The sequence below is a fragment of the Mastomys coucha genome, unplaced genomic scaffold (genome assembly GCF_008632895.1).
Source record: "Mastomys coucha isolate ucsf_1 unplaced genomic scaffold, UCSF_Mcou_1 pScaffold12, whole genome shotgun sequence".
NCBI classification, from domain to species: domain Eukaryota; kingdom Metazoa; phylum Chordata; class Mammalia; order Rodentia; family Muridae; genus Mastomys; species Mastomys coucha.
The window spans coordinates 43,049,566-43,071,400 of record NW_022196894.1 but is presented as its reverse complement, the minus strand read 5'-3'; the positions used below and the strand labels follow the sequence as shown (position 1 = coordinate 43,071,400).

Below are 21,835 nucleotides of genomic sequence, written 5' to 3'. Positions count from 1 at the left end.
TAACAAAAGTTATGAACCAAATGGATCTAACAGATACTTACAAAACACTTCATCCTAAAGCAAAAGAATATACCTTCTTCTCAGCACCTCATGGTACCGTCTCCAAATTGACCATATGCATAATAGGAAGAAAAACAAAACAAAACAAAACAAAACAGGCCTCAACAGATACAAGAAGATTGAAATAATCCATGCACCCTATCAGATCACCATGGACTAAGGCTGGTCTTAAATTCCAACAAAAATAACAGAATGCACACATACACATAGAAACTGAACAATGCTCTACTCAATGATAACTTGGTCAAGGAAGAAATAAAGAAAGAAATTAAAGGATTTTAGAATTTAATGAAAATGAAGACACATCTCAAGGCTATTGGTATATACTGGTCCCACATGATTTCAGGTAACTGAACAACTCTCAGAAGCCCTATATCAGCCTTCTTCTGAAGTTTCCCCATAAATCCAATGGGATTTTTAAATGTTTCTCTCTGGTGTTTGTCTAAACTTTCCAGGTCTTGCAGGGCTTGAGAATGCTGAGCCTCAAGTACAGCAATGGTCTGTAGCAGTCTCTGACAACTGTACAACCAAATATCTATCATTGTGGAAATATTATTTCTTTTCTTTATATCCTGAAGGAGATGGAGCCATGATCCACAATTGAGCCTCAGCTTTGGGCTTTCAGACTCTCAGCTTCAGGCTTAGAGAATTCTAGAACCCCTTTAATGCCTCTTTTTTGAAGAGTTTTGCCTAGTACTTAATTTCCAAGCATCTGTATTTATATGTCATTACTGTTAATGTCCATGTTGCACTGAGACTTCAGCAATTATTTACATGGCTGTACTAGCATAACTTATCTCTCTCTTGGGGCAGCCTAACACCTGCTACTTGGGGAGGCACTGCTTGCGTGGCCACCGTAGAATGGCACCACACTTTCCCCATTAATTCTTATGTGTTGATACATTTTCTTAAACTTTTGTGGAACTCATATATTAACATTAGTAGTTTTATAGACTTTTATCCATTTTCTTCTAAATATAAGGTCATTCCATCCATGAAAAGAGATTATTTTACTCCCATTCCATTTTCAGTACCTTTTATTTCTTATTCCTTCCAAATTTTTCTGGTTGGAGCTTAAGTTCTCACTCTTAGGGAAACAGTTTCTCAGCAGGGCGTATAGTATTGGTGATAGATGTCCATAAACTTATTGTTCTTAACCCTCTATTATTCCTGCCTTTTCATTTTCACTTGTCTGTGTTTTGCTCACCTTGAGTGTTCCCAGCTTACTGCCTACCTGTCTGTCTTGTTTTTGCTCCTAGAACCAAATGAAAGACTCCAGGAATGGGAGGACATGGAAAATTCCATGAAAGTCTACCTACTCCCTAAAACTCAACAAGGAATCAAAACATGCAGTTATTTGCATGTTCTTTGTCCTGTGGGCAAAATATGAACCAGTACATTAAATAGTGTGTGCCTGTCAAAGCAATCACACATAACTTCTACAAATTCTAATCAATAAAAGTCAACAACAGAAAAAAATGAATACAAAAAAGAAAATAATACTTGTGATCTATTTTTGTACTTGTTGAATAAATGTTTTAATTTCTACAAGACAGTCAGTAACTTTATCTGGTATGTTGATATGTGCTTTTAATTCAAGCACTCAGGAGGCAGCAGTAGATAATCTCTGTGAATTCAAGTGTGGGGAGCCGCAGCTGCTACCCTACATATATAAACATATACATATACATATATATATATATATATATATATATATATATATATATATATTGAACACCTGGTCTCCGGCCAGAGCAGAGAGCATTGAGACAAACAAGCCTTAGTTGGAAAAGCTGAGTGCCTTTAGTTTGTAATGTAAGCTGGCATGGTTTTCCCGCAGCCTATTACGCTTTGCCACGTAGCTGATGCTGATTGGGACCAGGGAAAGTATTTAACCCACAAGGGCTTGGGGCTGGGATGATAGTGAGTAAGTATGTATAGATAGGAGTAAGTATGTAGATATAGAAGTAAGATGTATGTAAGGAGAGTAAGTAAGATGTAATAGATAGGAGTAAGTATATAGATAGAAGTAAGATATAGGATAGTGAGTAAGTATGTATAGATAGGAGTAAGTATGTAGATATAAAAGTAAGATGTATGTAAGAATAGGAGCAAGTAAGATGTAAGGATAGAAGTAAGATGTAAGAATAAGAATAGTAAGTAAGATGTAGGGAATAGGAGTAAGTAGGAAATAAGAATAAGGATAGAAGTAAGTAGATATAGAAGTAAGATGTAAGAAGAAGATATAGAAGAATATAAAAGAAGCTAGCTAGAGAAGAAGTAAAAATGAAGGTTCCTGATTAAACTTCATGGAGAAGAGCTCATTGTTGCCCCCTTATTTTCGCTGGACGGAAAAAGACGTACAACATTCAAGGCCAGCCTGGTCTACAAAGTGAGTTCCAGGACAGCCAAAGTTATACAGGTAAACCTGTTTCCCAAGAGACCAGTGACTTCCACCATTTTTCCTCTATTATTCTTGACCTCACAGTCCTGTCCCCTATTTTATGTGCTTATGACTTGCTGATCTGGGAGATGTGGTAGACTGTAGATGTGACACAAGTGTTCCAACTTCTAACTGAAGCACCTAAAGTCTGAATTGTCTATTTCACAGAAACTTGATAAAGGCAAAAAGCTATAGATGCTCTGGGGTAGATCACTTACCTGTCACATGGATGGTTACTGCATGGCTATTAATAACTTCAGAATTCAAGTTTGTAGAACAACTATACAACCCGTCATCACTGAGATGTATTGGTTCAAAATGGAGAATGAAAACTGGAACAGGTTGATTTTCTTGCCAGCTAGTGTGTAGCTGAGGGCCAAGCTCAAGGGGTACACAGATTGTTCCATTGTGCTTACACCAAGTCACATTAGGTCTATGAACACAGTATGTCACAGGACATTCGATTTTAAATAACTCTCCTGTCCAGGCAGAGAATTCAGAATTTCTCTTAATCTTAACTTGCACTTGACAGTCTTCATCTAAAACACAAAAGCAAAACTGGAATCAGTGTTCACTCTTTGAAGGGCCATAGATATCGCTGCAATAATTTCCACTGAAATTTTCTCATGCATAATTCCATAATTTGCTCCAATTTTCTTCTTTTACTATACTTTACCTTCAGTATCCCAGTGTGGTACATAGCTGGCATGTAATAAATGCTTGCCTTAAAAATAAATTATTTTACTGGGTGATAGTGGCATGCCTTTAATCCCAGCACCCTGGAAGCAGATCTGGAAGATCTCTGAGTTCATTATTAGGCCAGCCTGGTCTACAGAGTGCATTCTAGGACAGCCAGGGAAAACTAGGACACAGAGAAACACTGCCTCAAACAAACAAACAAATAATTTCATGCTTTCCAAAAATATAATATCATAAGTTCTGTTTGACAGATGAGGCTGAAATGCTAAAGAGAATATCCATAATTATATAATAATAATTAGGAAAATTGAGACCTTAAGCTCATAACGAGGCTGTTACTAGGTAATTTACTAGCATTGTTTTGTTTGTATTACTTCTTTTTTTATTAGATGTTTTCTTTATTTACAGGTCATACAATATCTTCTTTCCCAGGTTCCCCTCTGAAAAAAATAAAGAAAAGAAAAGAAAAACAAAAACAAACCCCTTTTCCTCCCACCCTCTCCTGCTTACTGGCCCTGGCATTCCCCTACACTGGTTAGCTAGTTTTCTAATACCAGCATTCCTATAGTCCACTAAATGAAATAGGGATTATTTTTATAATACTTGGTATTAGTAATTTTCTTCCTGTGTCTTTCTTTTCTTTCTCTCTTCCTTCCTTTCTTTCTTTCTTCCTTCCTTTCTTTTTCTTTTTTAGCTTTGTTTTATTTGGAATTGATTGTGTATTTTTTTCCTTTATTCTTCTCTCATATATCCCAACCACAGTTTTCCCTCCCTACACTCCTTCTACCACCTCTACCTCTCCCCCAGATTCACTCCTCCTCCTGTTCCCTTCAGAAAGGAGCAGACCTCCCAGAGACATCAACCAAATATCCATAGCAAGATACAATAAGACTAGGAACAAATCCTTATATCAAGGCTGAATGAGGCAACTCCATAGGACAAAAGGGGCCCCAGAGACACCCTCACTTGCAGTGTCAGTAGCCCAACAAAAATTCCTGAGCTAAACAATCATAACATATATGCAGAGGACCTAGCACAGACCCCCAGGCAGGCCTGGTGGTTTCCTGCTCATTCTCTGTGAGCCCTGCTTAGTTGATTCTGTCAGTCATTGTTCCTCCCCTTCTTCTAGGGGGCTCCCTAAGCTCTGCCAAGTGTTGAACTGTGGGTCCTTGCATCTACTCCTATCAGCTGCTGGAGGAAGCCTCTCCCTTGGTAACTGGGCTAGGCACTGATCAGAATAGCAGATATCATTAGGAATCACTTTACTCATTTTTTTGAAGCGGGGGGATGGCTCATTATTCTACCCTAAGTTTCTGGGTTATTTAGCCTCCAGTTCTTGGCCATCCAGGATGGGCTCCCTCTCATGGTACGGTTAACTCACTCCTCAAGTTAGGCTAATCTCAGAACTCCTTTAAATTTTGATGTTGCCCTAGCACATCTTGCAGACAGGCCAAATTATAGGTCGAAGGTTTTGTGGGTGGGTTGTGTGCCAGTCTCACCACTGGAAGCTTTGCCTGGCAACTTACAGAAAGCCTATAGCCAACATCAAATTAAAGGGGGAGAAATGTAAAGCATCCCATTAAAATCAGGAACAAGACAAGGCTGCTCCACTCTCTCCATGTCTATTCAATCTAGTACTTAAAGTTTCAGCAAGAGCAATAAGACAACTGAAGGAGATCAACGGAATACAAATTGGAAAGGGCAGAGTGAAAGTATCATTATGGGGGGCTGGAGAGATGGCTCAGTGATTAACAGCACTAACTGTTCATCCTAAGGCCCCAAGTTCAAATTCCAGCAACCACATGGTGGCTCACAACCATCCATAATGAGATCTGATGTCCTCTTCTGGGGTGTCTGAAGACAGCAACAGTGAGCTTGGCCAGAGTGAGAGCTGGAGAGTTGGCTCAGTGATTAAGAGCACCAGCTGCACTTCTGGAGGTCCTGAATTCAAATCTCAGCAACCACATGGTGCCTCACAACCATCTGTGATGAGATGGGATGCCCTCTTCTGGTGTGTCTGAAAACAGCTACAGTGTACTTTCATTTATAAAAAAAAGAAAGTATTCTTTTCAGAAGATATGATAGTATATATATATAATAAGCATTCTCTTGGTGATGGCCTTAACACTGTCCTGCAGTCTTTTCTATGACTCTGTCTGAGGATAACCATCCTCAGGACATAATCAGGATAACTTTTACAAGGTAGGACATGCTTTGATGACAGTCTATGTTTGTATACTTTACAAATCAGAAGGAGAAACAGCACCTGACCTCTTCAGAAATGTCTGCAACCCAGACAGATATTTTGGAAATAAACCTCCCTTTGTGTAGGTGAAGCAAGCTTTTCTCCTGGAGACGTGCATCCTAATGACTTACAAACCTTGAGTTGGCGACTGCCAACAGTTGGAAACGTGCATCCTAATGACTTACAAACCTTGAGTTGGCGACTGCCAACAGTTTATAAAAACAGTGCACAAGCTAGAGGTAGTTGTTCATATGGATAGTACTAGAACTTAAGAGGCTGGAGCAGAAGGATTATTGCTCATTTTAAGACAGCCTGTATCACATGGCAATTTCCAGGCCAACTTGTGATATACGACAAGACACTGTCTTAAAAAAAAATACAAAACAAACAAGCAAAAACAAATACAAACAAAAAACAACATATAGCATTAAAATGCAATTTAAATTTTCTATGTCATTGAATAAGTTTTACTATCATTAACTTAAGAATTATTCTTACCATTAACTTATTATCTTTTACCTTGTAACATCAACACATAAAATAAACCTGAAGCCAACACACATGAAAAACAGGTTTTTCTCCATGAACCCATGGAACTTCACTCAGAGTTTTAGTCTTTGACTTTTTGACTTTTAATTACATTTTTATTTACTTATCCCCATAAAAAGAGGAGGAAGAAATGATTATGGAGTTCAAACTACGGGGGAAGTAGTTTTTTTTTTAAATATAATATATATTGACTGTACTTTTCACTACCCTAATTCCTCTCAGAAAGAAAATGTATGAAAAAATTTTTAAATAAAAAATAGCTTTATATCTTCAAAACAAAAAAAGAAAAGCAGATTTTCTTTAAGAAGAAAAGATGGACAATGTAAGATGCCAACTTTACCTAACTTTATACATAGCTCTTAAAATTTCATTATTATTTGATAATTAACCTATAACTGTGTTATATGAAAAACAAAAAAATTATAAAACTTAAAATTATGTTTAATTACATCCCTTTCTTGAAACAAACAAGTATGCAATTTGATCTACAAAAGATTCTACCAGCATTGTTACTTCAAAACAGAGACTGGCTTCAAGGGCTGAAGGTTCCGCTGCTCAGGATTCAGTCATCTGTAAGAGTTCAATCTCACACCGAAGGACTGCATTGTTCCTTTAGAGATCCACCCATAAAAGGACTAGAGGAAAAGGCATGCTCATAACAGCGTTAGAAGCCCCTGGGCATCAGTAATCTCATTTAACTTGTATGTGTAAGGCATCCATCTAGAAATTACTGGATTGGAGTCCCTCAGCTGATGACGCAAAATAAGCAGCCCGAGTGAAGATTCCTTTTTATTAAGTACTTTGTGCCACTCTCATCCTTTTCTTTTTATATTAAAGATAAGGCTAAGCACAGGGTCTTAAAGTATTTTCACTTTTTTTCCCTCCACCTTTAAGAGATTCTTTCTTGGTTTCTTTTGTTGTTGTTTTGGTGTGTAGCTCTGGTCATCCTGGAATTCACTATATAGACCAGGCTGACCTCAAACTCAGAGATCCAGCTGCCTCTGCTGCTTAGTGCTGGGATTAAAGGCATTTGCCACCACGCCTGGCTTTTTCTTGCTTTTGGACTATTCTTTTCATGCCAACAAACCTATTCTGCTTCCTCACTAACTTCCACCCTCCAGTACTTTTCCTGAAGAGATTTATGGAATTATGGGCTATAATGATGCCTAAATGAGATAACAGTCAAAGCTTCCATTAAAAATGAAGAATGCTCAGGGTCTTATTTTAAATACTTCCTAACACTTAATAAATCCTCACTGTAACTTTTGCCCAGATCTCATCAACTCTCGCATAGAATAGCTGGAATTTGATTGAATTTTCAGGAGTCATGTGGAGACTAGGAGCCTGCAGAGAACTTTTAGCATTTCTGATTATTGACTTATTTAGAACGATATTGAATTCTCAAACAACTTCACTTTAAGACTTCATAGTTGAGTTGCCTCAGATTTTCTAGAGTAAACATGAAAGCAAGTTAAAAGGTAAGTTACAAGGGTGGGGGTTTCAAAAACTTAAGAGAAAGGTTAAGGCTGCTGACCAAAAGGAAGCACCTGACAATACAAACCTGATGTGGTCAAATTTATGGCAAAAAAGCAGGAAGCCAAGGGTGGAAAGGCCAAGTGAAACTCTGTCTCCAAAGTCTGTTCCCCTCTCAGGTTATGAGATCTCAGCCAGCTCATATCCTTTTTCATTTTTATGAGTACATTTGAACAACAAGGTGGTTGTGGACCAATACCTATCGTCCTCAGTGAGTTTACTGCTCAATTCATGAAACAATTATGGAACGAGAAGTGCTTTTTTCTAAATGAATCTACTGTGTACTACTCTGTTCCCCTTCAAATGTATCTGAGCTTGAAAGCAAGGTAGAGTGGAGTCTTGTATACTCATTGTCAGAGGCTATAGGGATGGAGGATGAAGTCTACCTTCGTGGAATTTGCCTTCATACAGAAAAGAAACATGTACTACGATGGCAGACTAACATGGTCCCCGAGTACAAAGCAGTTGGCATGGGCTGCTGGGATGCTTTACTGGAGGCTGAGCTGCCCTGTGGTGGGTGAACCACCCTTGACCCTCAGAGACAGGTGAGGTCCTGGAGTCTGAGGAAGTGAACAGGCAAAGGGTCAAGAGCCTCACAGCAGTTCAGGGAACAGATGCACGGCAGGGTTGCGGTTTTCTGGAAGTGACAGAGATCTTTGGTTAAATTCAGAATGAACAGGAAAAGTACAATTGGGGGACACTGAAACTTTTTCTATCTACAGAGGAAAAAAAATGTGATGTCCAGCTTGGGTAGACATACAAAAGTCATGAAACTGATGAAAAATGGAAACATTTACTTAACATAGCCATTTCCAATGGCACTGCAGTGTGTCTACTTGGAATAGACATTTAATCTTGACTCTCAGTTTCTCTGACTGTATTGTGATGGATTACCCTCCCTCTCAGCCAGAGAACTGCTACTTCATGCTAATAGCACAGGTGAACATACTGCTCATGTTTAGTATTTGTAACTACACACTTGAGAGGAGCTCATGAATTACATGCAGGAAAGAGGCAGTGACTGGCCCTGACTATGTCACTGCTCAGGAATGGGATGATGGAAATATGGTGGCTTCTATTCTTTTCCACGGGATAAGGGTGACTGACTATCACATTAGCTGGCACAAAATTTTTTCTTGAATGTTAAAATTCATAGAAGATGAATGCTTTTATGGAATTAGAAATCAAGATTAATCCCTCTATGGGAAAATAAAGTGGGGTTTTTCTTATTATCCTCAAATACTATAACTGATGTTAGTGAGTCAGATGCCATAGTGCTAATTTCCTATCTGACAAGCACATCAACAATTCCTTTGTACCTGCCTCAAAATATGCCAGTCAACTCTGTGACACTCAAGATGCATTCAACTATTCTTGACTGCAGTGTTTTTCAAGAAAACATTATCTGAAGAGGGCATAATCACAACTGTTTTTACCTCTGACTTATCTGCCAACTCCTACTCACTCTGTCCTTGGTATTACTTTTCCTGCTGCTTTCCTCAAACATTCATATCTGATAGGGAAATTTTAATGTTAAAAAATAAAGACATGTATACTAAAACAAAAAGAAATAGCTACCACCCCTAGGATTTCATATGTCAGTATATCTCTTTGCGAGCCTTTAGAAATAGAGATCTCCTTAAAAGGCTCCCAAAGTTATTTGTGTGTTCTATTCTATATGAACTGTATATACAGATTCATAACCAGGTAAGCGTAGCAAATGTGAAGTCTGGCTGCATTATTTTGAACAACTGCTGTCTCCATGAGAAAAATAGACTTTCAGAAATCACAATAGGAAACAAACAATTAAATGACCAGAAATATTAAAATAAAGTCAACAAACAAAAACATTTTAGGAATATGTGTTATCACAGACAATGTGGGGACACTGGCCAAAATCAAACTCTAGTGATTCTGAGCACTATAATACATGCTCAAAGTGAGCACATGAAGTTGAAGTCGTATGTGCTCAAGGCCAGCTCTCCTGTCTAGGCAGGTCTACGAGTTAACTTTCATGTAAAGTAAAATTTCTGCAGAGGATAAATATTACAAACTTATTAATTTATAAATTACATATGTATTATAAAAACTCAGTAATAACATATTAACTAGTTAGAACTTAAACCACAAATATTCTGGTGGGGCATGCTTTAGCATAGACATTGCTCAGAACTTCTAATACATGCTGATCATCAATAATAGATAGTATGGATAGTGTACCTTCTTACTGTCCAACTAAAGATGTAGACATCTCACTGCCTATGATTATGTAAGAATGTGATGGTTTATTACAGAATTTTACAATTAACCTTAGACATGACATAATCTCCTATCTTTCAGATCCTCAAGATGGGGAAAACACCTCTGGTTAAGTTGCTCAAGAAAGATTTCATGAAAGAGGAATCTGAGCCCAACCCCACTCCTAGAGAAATCTAGTCCTCTTGTCATTACAGTTAATACCATCTGCACTCCTTAAAAATACCTGAGCTGGGCAGGGGTGGTTCATACCTTTAATCCTAGCACTTGGGAGGCAAAGGCTAGCAGATTTCTGAGTTTGAGGCCAGCTTGGTCTACAGAGTGAGTTCCAGGAAAGCCAGGGCTGTACAAAAAAATCCTGTCTTGAAAAACCAAGCAACTAACCAACCAAACAAAAATACCTTATGCTATTCTATTATTACTCCAACTATATTGCCTTGATTATACTTTTTATTGTAAAGCAAATCCGAAATGAAAGTCACTAACCTCTACTGAAACATTCTTACAAATAGAAACTTCAATTGTGGTTTCATTGAGTGAAATCAATGAAAAAAAATGAATAAAGATTAATTTGAGTTACAATGCTAGAGATGGACATAGAAATGTAAACTATTTTAGAAAAATAAAATTGTTATCATGACATATTAATACTTTCATTAGACTAGCCGGAATCAATCTCTTTAACTTCTTTCACAAGATATTGTGACACATAAACAACAAAGGAATGCTTCAGAAACATGCTGGAGAAGCTACAAATGTAGAAAAGTCTTCATAATCAAGAGAGAGGAGATGGTCTCTAGATAACATTCAATAATATAGTCTGTTCACTTTCAAGGGTAGGAATAGTGAAGTGCAGAGATTACACTCACTGAGGAAGAAGAAGAGCTGCATTCTTCTCTAGTAAAATGGCGTGTAGAAATCCTTTGAGTTAGCCGCCTACAGGCAACCCAGACTAGTCCACGAGCAGCCTTGTGACTGCACATTAACAATACCAGGACATCAGGACAGGCACTAGATCAGAAAAATCAAATAATCATCTTTCTATCACCTTTTTATCATAAACTAGCTGTAGCAGTGACAAAATTAGAAACACAGTAACTTGAGACTGTCCTGTCTGCATTGGATTCAGAAACAACTCATTTAATGTTTTGCAGTTTTGGTTAATATATTACTTTATGGTAAATAAGCCTATCCCATAAGTCAAATATTCCCAGAAATTCTAAGAACACCTAGAGAATAATTGTGTGTGTGTGTGTGTGTGTGTGTGTGTGTGTGTGTGTGTGTGTGTGTGTGTAAATCAAAACTGTAATTGTAAAAGAATCACTGTTGAAAGCAACCTTGTGTCTTGGCGTCAAGGATAAAGAATTCAGTGAAAGCTGAGCCTGCTGTCATACAGACCTGGAAAGAATGAACTCCATGGGAGGCACATGGTGTGACTTCATACAACACCACTTAAAGCACCACAGAGACCACAAAAGAAGAAAATTGGATTTTCATAATCACTTATTATTTTTCCACTTAAAGCATATATATCTTTATAGTCATATATGAAACATTTAAATTTTATCTCATATGATTATTCTTTTCTTTTAAACATGGTTTCTTCCAGGTCCAGAATTTCTTATAGTTCCTATGACATTTGGAAGAGAATTTAAAGATTACCTCTTAAATTTAGTTGTATATGAATATCAGAGACATTAAACCAGACAGCCCTTATTTTTACCAATAATTTTGAACCTTTTTTTGGTTTAAAATACTATGGTATTTTCTCTCCTAGAGATACTTAAAGTGGAATTAGGTCAGAGGAAGTCCACTTTCACTTCCCTTCAACACATTGTCTCACAGATCTTGAGAGGTCATCCAGGGAGCAAAAATACATTTTAAGCCATGTTTGGCAGATAATTCCAGAACCTCATCTAACTTATTCATAACTAGTTACCCACAAGGCCACTAAATCTCCCTTAGCAAAGTGCCATACACACCTCCCAGGCCTAGCACAAAAGCAGGCAAATGGAGAGATGATTAATAATTCTTAAGTTCTTACTATGTGCTAAGCATTTTAGGACATCATATATACAAGTGATCTTTGGTTTATGTAAAATCACATCCTGATGAACCCATCATGATTTAAAGAAGAATATTTTAAGTCAAATTGCATTTAGTAAGCCAGATAGTGGTGGCACTTGCCTGTAATCCCAGCACTTGGGAGGCAGAGGCAAGTGGATTTCTGAGTTCAAGGCCAGCCTGGTCTACAGAGTGAGTTCCAGGACAGCCAGGGATATACAGAGAAACTCTGTCTCAAAAGACCAAAAATGAAAAAATTAAAAAATAAATTGCATTTAGTAAACCTAAGGCTATCAAGCACCATATATTAACCTATCCTGCCTTAAACATATTCAAAATAAATTAGCCTACAGTATGTCAAAATAAACCAAGTCTATTTCAAAGTTAACCAAAATTTTTAAAATACTTGCAACATAGTATACTGGACAGTGTTGGTTGTTTATCTTAGCGTTTGCACAGTTGAGTAGGGCTACAGCATTGCAAAAGACTATCATAGCATATGTTGTTATCCTGGAAAATATCAAAATTTTGAAGTGTATCTTCTACTGAATTCCTATCACTTTTGCACCATTGTAAAATTTGACAATTTATAAGTTGACTGATCCTAATTAAGAAACCATGCACATATTGTTTCAATATATCACCACAATGATTTTATAAGGCGCTTACTATACTGTCTTTTTATTTAAATTGAGTAAATTGAATTTGAGAACAAATAAACCACCTGCCGTGGGTCACCATGTATTAGAAGAAAGATTTGGAACTAGAATTTAAACCCAGATCCACTGCTTACTCCAAGGCACAGACTGTGACCCAAAGACTTATTGTGAATGAGAATATGAAGAAAAAGTTCTTATCACTACACCCAGATTATACTGAGCAACAATAAATACCAGGTATTGCTATTTTTACAATAATATAGACTTATAAAACTGACACATAAATAATTGTTAAAAGCTAAAAAGCCACTGAGTGTCAGGGACAAACAGAGATTCAAAGGTTTTCTCCAAGTACCTCTGTTCTGAATAATTAGTCATAATTGCGTTCATGAAATTAACAGTAGTATGTAATGAATGGGGTGTGTGACAGGCAAACAATTAATAGATAGAAAGGGGACATGCTGTATAAAGTTGTTATTCCTTTATATAAATAAAAATGTTATAAGATTACACTGATCAACAAGGCTTGATTAACATAGGCAAAAACTACAAACTAGGCTTTGTCTTTGGCTGTTTTAAAGTTGGCTCTTGATACTTCATTATGTGTCTACTAGGTGGACAGCTGTCTCCTTATGCTTCTACTCTACTGTTCATTGCCTTTGCCCCTTAGGTCAGAGGCTTCATGGGTATCCCACTTCGTGGAATTCCTTGTCCATTATATGTGCCAAGCGGGAGGTTCTGTCTGTTAGTTTGGTAGATAATATATAAATATCTCCAGTGAATAACAAAAGGTTTTGAACAGTTTAGTGACTCCAAGGAATGATGATTCATACTGATATGCTGTAGAATACTTCTGGTCAGGGGAATACTGACTACCTGTGACAGGTGGGTCTTGACTTCCATAGATGCTAGGTCCTCTACCTTGATCACAAAGCTTTCAGGAAGGAAAGCCAACCTTAACAGCTGTTGCAGTAGAACTGGTGAGCAGCTCTCATATTCTATCACAAACTCATAGCATGAGTTTTCCCAAGTGTCAAATGGTGTTTTCTTGTGATGCTCAGTAAGAGTTAAGTCAGAAAGGTGCAGGGAAGTCCACTTTCACTTCCCTTCAACACATTGTCTCACATCCCCAGTACAGCCTGCAACAGAGATGGCGCACTGAGCTTCACTGGATCTCAAGCCCCAGATATGCTTGACTCTATTTCTGTGGTTAAAAAAAACTACCAATTGTTCCCCAGTGTTCACTTTCCTTTTCTAGTATTATAAATGAAAATGAAATGAGCCACCACCATCCAGCTCAAAGCTGAATGCCTCAGTTTCTCCTGCAGATGACTTTGGAACCATGGTCTATTTGTGATGGATGTGAACTCCAGGTTGTTAATGAGATGAACATGGCAATTAGGGAAAAGGCAAAAAAATGTTAACGCGCCCTACCAGCTCAACCTGATATTTGTCTTTCAGGCGTCCTGAGGGGCGGTGATTTACACTCTGCTTCAACCAGGAGAGAAATGACGTTCTTGAAACTGGGGGGAATTTTCTCTGTATTTTCCCATTCTTGAGAAACACAAAAGCACACCTCCTGAGCATTTCATATTACCTATAACCATGGGAAATATTTTTTTCCATGGGAAATATTTTTAAACCATCCTCAAGTAAGTTGAAAATATAGTGTTGTAAAGAATTCCATAGTTATTGAAAGTCATAGGACTTCTTCAGGATATAAAGGCTGTTTATGTCATTAGTATAATTTTAAGAAATGTATCCACTATCAGTTCTGTCCAGAAGAATAAATTTTTACAAAAAGATTACTTTTTACATTCTTCTTTTGAAGGGCGGGGACAGCAGGGCGCTGAGGATAGTCTAAGCCCTTATGTATGTTAAGTGAGTGCTCCATCACTGAACCACCCTTCCAAAATTCACCAAATGTTCCTTTCTCAACCTACATTCTTTTAAAATATATTTTATTACATGTGTGTGTGCATGTGTACTGGAGTGTGTGTGTGTCAGGGGAGGGGGATAACACATGTACAGGGATTAGAGAATAACTTTCAGGATTCAGGGTTTGGTTTTCTCCCTCTACCATGTGGGTTCTAGGGATTAAACAAAAGTTATCAGATTTGGCAGCAAGCACCTCTACCCACTGAGCTATCCTATCAACACCCAGCCTATGTTAGTAATTTAATATGAGTAACATTGTAATCTACCATAAAAACTGCTGAATGAGGCACCTGGCCTATGTTTATCTAAATCTTTCCATTTGATTTTCTCTATATACTGATTTATTATATTTGGGGATACAAATTTCAAACAAAATATTAATTATATGAAGCAAGTATTAGTGAGACATTAATAACAGAGCATGAAGTGAGAGCTAGACATACATAAAAAATTTTAGTTACAACACAGTGACTACAGCTAATTATTTTTAAAATCAAGACCTGGCAAATTTAAAATAATAAGTATGTGAGGTCATAGGCAGGTTAGTTCAATTGATTTAAACATTCTACAATGTATGTCTGTATTATAATCTTCCTTCATAAATACCTATAGTATTTGATGATTTTGAAAAGATGAAATAAAAAAGTTTAAAGCTATAGCTATTTAAGGTGTTAATTTTAAACCTAAATTCTCATTTAATTGGATTTTGTCAGAGGTACTGAGGAAAAAAACTATTAGCAAAGATCACCATTAACATTTATGAAGCTTTCATAGCTAGGCACTATAGGTGTAACAAAAGGCCAACTATTAATTATAATTAAATATTTTTAAATGAAGAAAGGAAAACTAAGAAAGGAAAAGAAACCTAACTGAGCTCATAACGTAAGTGGCAAAGAGAGTAAATAATCCCATCTGATAGCCAAGTTTCTGTGCATAAATACTAGATTATAGCACACTGGGTAGAAGAATGTAATGTGGACTACCACCCCAATTGTGATGTAAAATGAAAGACATTTCCTTTGTTGCAGAGTCCAGTCTACAAGAGACCCCTTAGAATTAAATAGATCCCATTTGCTATTTGACTCCACTCGTCTCTCAGGGATGGGTGATAATCAACAAGGGCTCGGACGACTGAGGTGGTCTCCTGACGCCAGAGCTGAATCCTAAACTTCACAGTTCTAGATTTCAAGATGACATTCCACAGGACCTCAGTGGTTATGTTTTTCAATTCGACACGAATGTGCCCAGTTGCTACATGTGTTATGGTGGAAGATAATGTCTTAAAATGTGTTAGAGCCTAGCATCGACTGAGCAATCAGAAACTTCTGCTAATCATTCACAGGCCTTTCCCCTCTACAGTGCTTGGTTCTTGTCCAGGTACAAAGTAGCAAGAACCTTCAGGATAAAGAAGAGATGGCAAGTTTGGCTAACATAAAGGCTTTGCTGGGACGAGCCAGAAAAAGTTCCATAAATGATGCAGGAGTCCCAAGCATTATAGGCAGTGTCATCATGAACTATGGAGAATTGTTTCCTATGTTCAGTTGGCAACCATTTACGAATCATCCTGTCCAGCAAAACTGAACATGACCCCACAAAAAGACGGAGGGATTGTACTTAGATTGAACATTATTTAAGAGTAACCATGGCCACAACTATAAACACAAGTATCCAGCAGCTTTCCCACCCCAGTAAGCACCACAGCATCCTGCCGACGTCTGTCTACCAAGAACATAACATGTCTTTCCCATTATCATGACAGCCACGGAGATTTTTGTAATAGTGACAAATCAGTACTTTAGTATTCATAACATCTGCTCAAATCTCTTCACTTATAATCAGAACCCGGTTTTAGGAAAGTTAGCTCAAGCCCTGGATCAGTTTTTGCTCTGTAGGCATGTCCTAACTTCACTTACATCCTGTAGCATTTTCAAGAAGCAAAAGGAACTCACCACTCTGAGCTACACCCTGGACGTGAACATCCCTCTCCGCAGAGCAAGCTCAACAGGGAAAACTATCACTGACAGGAGCCCTGAGGAAGAAAACTAGCTTTCTTAGTAGGTCCCTTACCGATCCTCTTAGTAGGTTCCTTACAAAGGATGCTCCAGAGGCCCAGATGGAGGATGAAGAATTCCCTAAATAACCTAGGAGTCCCCAGCATGGCAGGCAGTGTCTTCATTCCCAACACGAGTCAGGTAAGGGGAAACTCCTCAAGCAGAAGGCTTCCTCTTCCTCCCTAGAGATCTTCAGAGCTGGATCATGTTATTCATCCTAGCAGCATCTTAGGCCAAAATAAATAAATTAATTAAAATAAAATAAAATCAGTATACTTGGTGGGAGAGGACAGAGTACCCTGAAGGATTTGTGAGAGCAAGAGGCCCTGCTGCGATTTTGTTTCTGATGCAGTCTGCTGTTCTCTTTCAAGCCCTCGGATGTGCAAAGCAGCTGGCTCCTTGCTTCCGCTCTGCCACCGTTCTTGCGTAACCTTGAGGTTTTTCTAAAAGTGAACAATTAAACTTAAAAAAAAGAAAGAAAGAAAGAAAGAAAGAAAGGAAGGAAGGAAGAAAGAAAGCTAAATTGTTGCAGTTGATTCTGATCAAATCAGGGCCAGGAAATACATACTAAAAGTACCTATAGTAAGCATACATTTCCCCTTTTCATAGCTTGTGATTATGATACTTCATCAGTGTAATGTATCTTACAACCCTCCCCCCATGCTCCCATAATGGCACAGTAAGACGAGAATGTTTCTTGTCATGAAACCAATGAAGACTTATCTGACGTTATGGAGAAAATGACTGACAGGGTACATCTCATCAACAGAAGAAGGAAGGGCCTCCTCCTTCAGTCTGTAGATGCCTTTCAATGGAATACTCGCTCACTGTTAGTACTGGCCACATGATCTTCCTAAATATTAAAGTTCTAAGCAAAATGATATCTTGAATACCAATTAAAGAAAACGTTCATTTTCCGTATGCTTTATGTGGTTATTGTCTAGATGAAGCAGTAAAGTAAGAAATGGAAAAAGTTCAAAATTGGATAGCTCAGGGTTGCTAAGGGGCTGTGGGCACGCAGCCCACATTTAATCACTGACTTATAACAACAGGAACTTGGAAATTCCAAATGAAGAGATGGCACCTGTGCATGTTTCCTCATTGAATGAAATTGAGAAATCTTTCCCTCAGAGGTTGATGATACCCTTCCAAGGCCAAACTCCAGTGAGTGTAGTTATCGCATATTCATTCAGATAAGTCACAGTGACTGGAATACCAACATGAATGAATGCTGCTCCAGGATTTAAGGTACTCAGCCAATCAGTGCTGGCATACCCCTGGCAGTCTGCAGTGCTCCTAGAATCTACACTGCTGAACCAAAGAGGCACCCTGCTTGTGGTGCATTTTATACAACTTACTCCCCTTCCCTGCTCAGAATGGGATGCAAACTTCATGTTGGCAGTTGAAGAAAGGCTCAATGTACCTCTAAAATGGCCTGAGAGGTTTCGAAGAAAAGCCGTGAATCACCCATACTAAAGCTTGAGATATTATCCAAACCACAAGTAAACTCTGGCAACTTCAGACCTGCATAGTTCTCTGGTGGTAGTTTTCTTCTCTCCTCCTCCCCCTCCCCCTCCTCTTCCTTTTCCTTCACCCCTTTCCCTCCTCTTCCTCCTTCTTCTCTCCTCCTCCTCCTCCTCTTCCTCCTCTTCTCCTTTTCCTCTTCTCCTTCCTCTTCCCCCTCCCCTCCTTTTCCTCTTCTTCTTTCTTCTTTTGGTGTGTGTAGGTGTATGTAAATGTTTGTGTAGGTGTATGAACATGCTGGGTGCTTTCTGCTGGATGTGTGCAGGGGCAGACCTCTTTCTCAATGAGTCTACCCCTTACTTTTTTTTTTTAGACAGGGTCTCTCAGTGAACCAGGAGCTCATCCATTTGGCTAGGGGAACTGGCAATGAGCTCCAGGAATCACCTGTCATTCACCCCTAGGTACTGCCATAACTGGCCTCTTATGTGGCTGCTGGGAATCTGAACTCAGGCTCTCAGGCTTGCACAGGAGGGCCTTTTCTGACAGAGCCATCTTCCCAGCCTCAGGATTTTCTTTTGATATAAAGGAATCCATACTAAATAGATGACATTTAGAACAATCTTATAAAACATCTAATGAATTTTAAGTGCTGTCCATTCTGGTATTTTATCAGTATATATGGCTATTTATCCTGCACAGTTGCAAGTGCTGTTGGCCAAGACTTTGACTCAGAATCTCACTTCTGTCTTTAGTCTACTGAAGAATTGAAAGAAGCCAGATTCAAAACTGCATTGCTCAGTGATAAGTCTGTCTTGCTTTGTGTTTATAACTTATCCAGTAGCTAGTTTTTTTTTTTAATCTCGAACCATCCCATTATGATCATGTACTGTTTAATCTGAAACTTGTAATTTCCATATCAATGCACAAATTTAAGGAGTTTATTGCATTCTTAGAAATGCTTTCTTTGTATGCTAGGAACAGTTTTAAAAACACAAGTCCACTACCAGTCTTATGTTGCATGACAAAAAGCAAAATAGAATTTGGGAAAATGCAAATTATCCTCACAAAAATCCAAGAACTACTTGCATAGCAAATTGTTTCACTCACTTGCTGACTCTGTTACTTTCATGAATCACAAAGCAACTTTATTTTCTGTAACATTTTCTCTAGGTGATTAGAAGAGCAGCAATCACAAACTTAAATACAACAATGCTAGACAGAATCAAAGACTCCTTAGTCTTGATTTCTTTTTAATCCCTTACAAACCAAATAATATTCCATAGCTTTTCTCAGAAGTACCTGTCCACATCTAAACCCACTGACGTGCTAATGCATGTATGTGCTTTCCTCACTAATGTTATTGCTAGCAGTGGTGTCTATCAAACTAGCCAAAATACATGTTACAAAATGATTATGAAAACTACATCCTGCCCTTAGCCTACTGAATTCAGATCCCACAGAGATATGGCCAGAGAGTCCTATTTTGAGAAATATGCAAACATGGATCTGATAAATTGGATTAAAAGGATCACTAGAAACTAATTGATTGGTAGAAGTGGTAAACTTTTGAGATGTGGCATCATATATATGATAATCACTAGTTGTTTTATTTATTTATTTTTTTAATTCTTAAAACCCAACATAGACTCAGAGGTGCCCCACACACATTGCCCCGGACAGATGTTTTACTCTTAGCCTTGGGAGTGGCAGTTAACATAAGCCTCAGAGGTTAAGCCTTCAGCATGTCCTCCATTGAGAACCACCTTATCCTAAGCCCTGCTGTTCCTGATACAATGGACCAAGAAAAGGGTGCAAAGCATTTGTTATTTTCACCCAACATGGATTGCTGCTGGGAAGTTCTTGATCTAGAATCAAGAATGGGCCAAGAGTGTCAGGCCTGCAGCACACTCTCATTTCTCCCTGTCCCCAGTCTTGCTTCACCTCTTTCTTTTCCTGGATGTGGATCCCTAGTCGTCTCAATATCTGCTCTCTTACAGTCTATGCATGTGAGCAAAGTGTATTTGTTACATGCTTTTCTCTTTTTTAATCAAATGATGCCTAACATTGATTTAAACTAAAACAACTATTTCATTGAAAATAGATCTTTTCCTCATACTATGCATCCCAACCGTTTCTCCTCCCTCACCTTCCAGCTCCCTCTTCCACTTCTCCCCTTCCCAGATCCACTCCCCCCTCCTGCTTCCTCTTTAGAAAAGAACAGGCCTCCCAAGGATATCAGCCCAACATGGCATAACAAGATACCATAAGACAAGGCAGAAGCCCTCATATCAAGGGTGGACAACAGGAAGCAAAGAGCCCCAATGGCAGGCAAAGGGGTTGAAAACACACCCCTTTCCACTGTTAAGAGCCCACAAACACACTAAGGTAACAGCATAATACATACACAGAGGATCTGGTTCAGACCCATGCAGGCACCTTGCTTGCTGCTTCAGTGTCTGTGAGCCCTGCTTAGCTGATTCAGAGGGCTACTTTGCTCTGGTGTCCTCCATCCTCTCTACCTCCTACAAATTTTCCTCCTACTCTTGCAAGGGATCCACCAATCTCCAAGGGGAAGGGACCTCTAATTTAGACTCTCTCCTAATAATGGCTAGCTGTCTCTGCACCCACTCCATCTGCTGCCAGAGGAAGCCTCCCTGATGTCTGATGACAGAGTACTCATCTATGTACTGAACAGAGCAACCATCTATGAGTACAGCACAATATCATTAGGAATCATTTCATTGGTCTTTGTTTTGTTTTGTTGGTTGCTTTGTTTGTTTTTTGTTTGTCTGGGTTTTTTGTTTTGTTTTTTATGCTTTTTTGTTTGGCTTGGTTTGGTTTGGTTTGGTTTGGTTTTTTTGCCAGTTCTATTTGGTTTTACCTTTGGTCTATGGGCTCTCCAGTCTCTGGTTCCTGGCCATCCAGACAGGGTAGGGCAAGAGCTCCCTCTCATGGCTCATGGCATGGGCTTCAAGTTAAACCAAACATTGGTTGGCCACTACCATAAGTTCTATGCCACTGTAACCCCAACACATCTTGCAAGCAGGACAGATTGTAGGTTAAGGGTTTTTTGACCAGGTTGATGTCCAAGTTTTTTCTTTTTGTAACCTGTAGAGTACCTTTCCACACCAAAGAGACTAGAACATAGAAATGAAATGTCCATGAGGGTACAAAATTGATCTCTTTATGTTTAATGAATCCTGTGGAAGTTGTCTTCAGCAATGCCCCTCACCTTTCAGTATTCAGAGAGCAACCTTTTGATCTAGCATCAGCCTGGGTTGTTTAGGGCTCTCCATAGGACCCTCTCAGCCAACAACTCAACTGAGTACAGCCTAGTGCCACTACTGGAAGCTTTGCTGGCTACAAAAGATGACCATTTCAGACTTAGTATCCTTCATTTTTTACTAGAAGTCCTCACTAAGGTCACTGTCATATATTCTAAAAAGTTTCCACTGTACTAAGTTTCCACACCCCCAAATGCTTTCCAATCCCAGCTGTCTCTCCTCACACTCTCTCCCTCCATCACACACACACACACACACACACACACACACACACACACCTCATCATTGTAAATCTTTATTTCATTGCTCCTGTTGTGAAACCAATATTAGAATTGATTTGCATACTTTGTCATCTCTTATGGATATACACATACTTTGATATGTCTTAATTTTGAGATCTCATTAAAATACTAGGGTCTGAAGCCATGAAATTATTCTGCCATGAGAACCTTGCAAAAGGAAGTTTTCACAGGACTGGTTCAAATATAATAAAAGGTTACATTCATTTTTTTTCAAAAGTTCTTTTTAGTCAAATATGAAGTTTTATAAATTTTTGTACAGTACTTCAAACTTCACAGAGTTCTAGATTC

At 38.5% G+C, this 21,835-nt stretch overlaps 1 protein-coding gene across 5 annotated transcripts in view; it reads right to left on the bottom strand.

Moving 5' to 3' along the window:
• Window positions 1-17,172, bottom strand: part of Btla (B and T lymphocyte associated) — a 37,682-nt gene extending 20,510 nt beyond the window's left edge. For 2 of the 5 annotated variants that reach the window (XR_004116761.1, XM_031363996.1), the window contains exons 1-2: window positions 16,514-17,165; window positions 2,722-3,042 (exon numbers count right to left, since the gene is read on the bottom strand). Coding sequence is in view for 4 of the 5 variants with exons in the window: in XM_031363996.1 (XP_031219856.1) it covers window positions 2,722-3,042; window positions 16,514-16,622 (430 nt within the window). In the remaining variant the exon portion in view is untranslated. Of the gene's footprint in view, window positions 1-2,721; window positions 3,043-16,513 lie in introns of all 5 variants that reach the window. The other 3 variants (XM_031363995.1, XM_031363994.1, XM_031363993.1) reach the window with 3 other exon arrangements.
• Window positions 17,173-21,835: the final 4,663 nt, after the last annotated feature.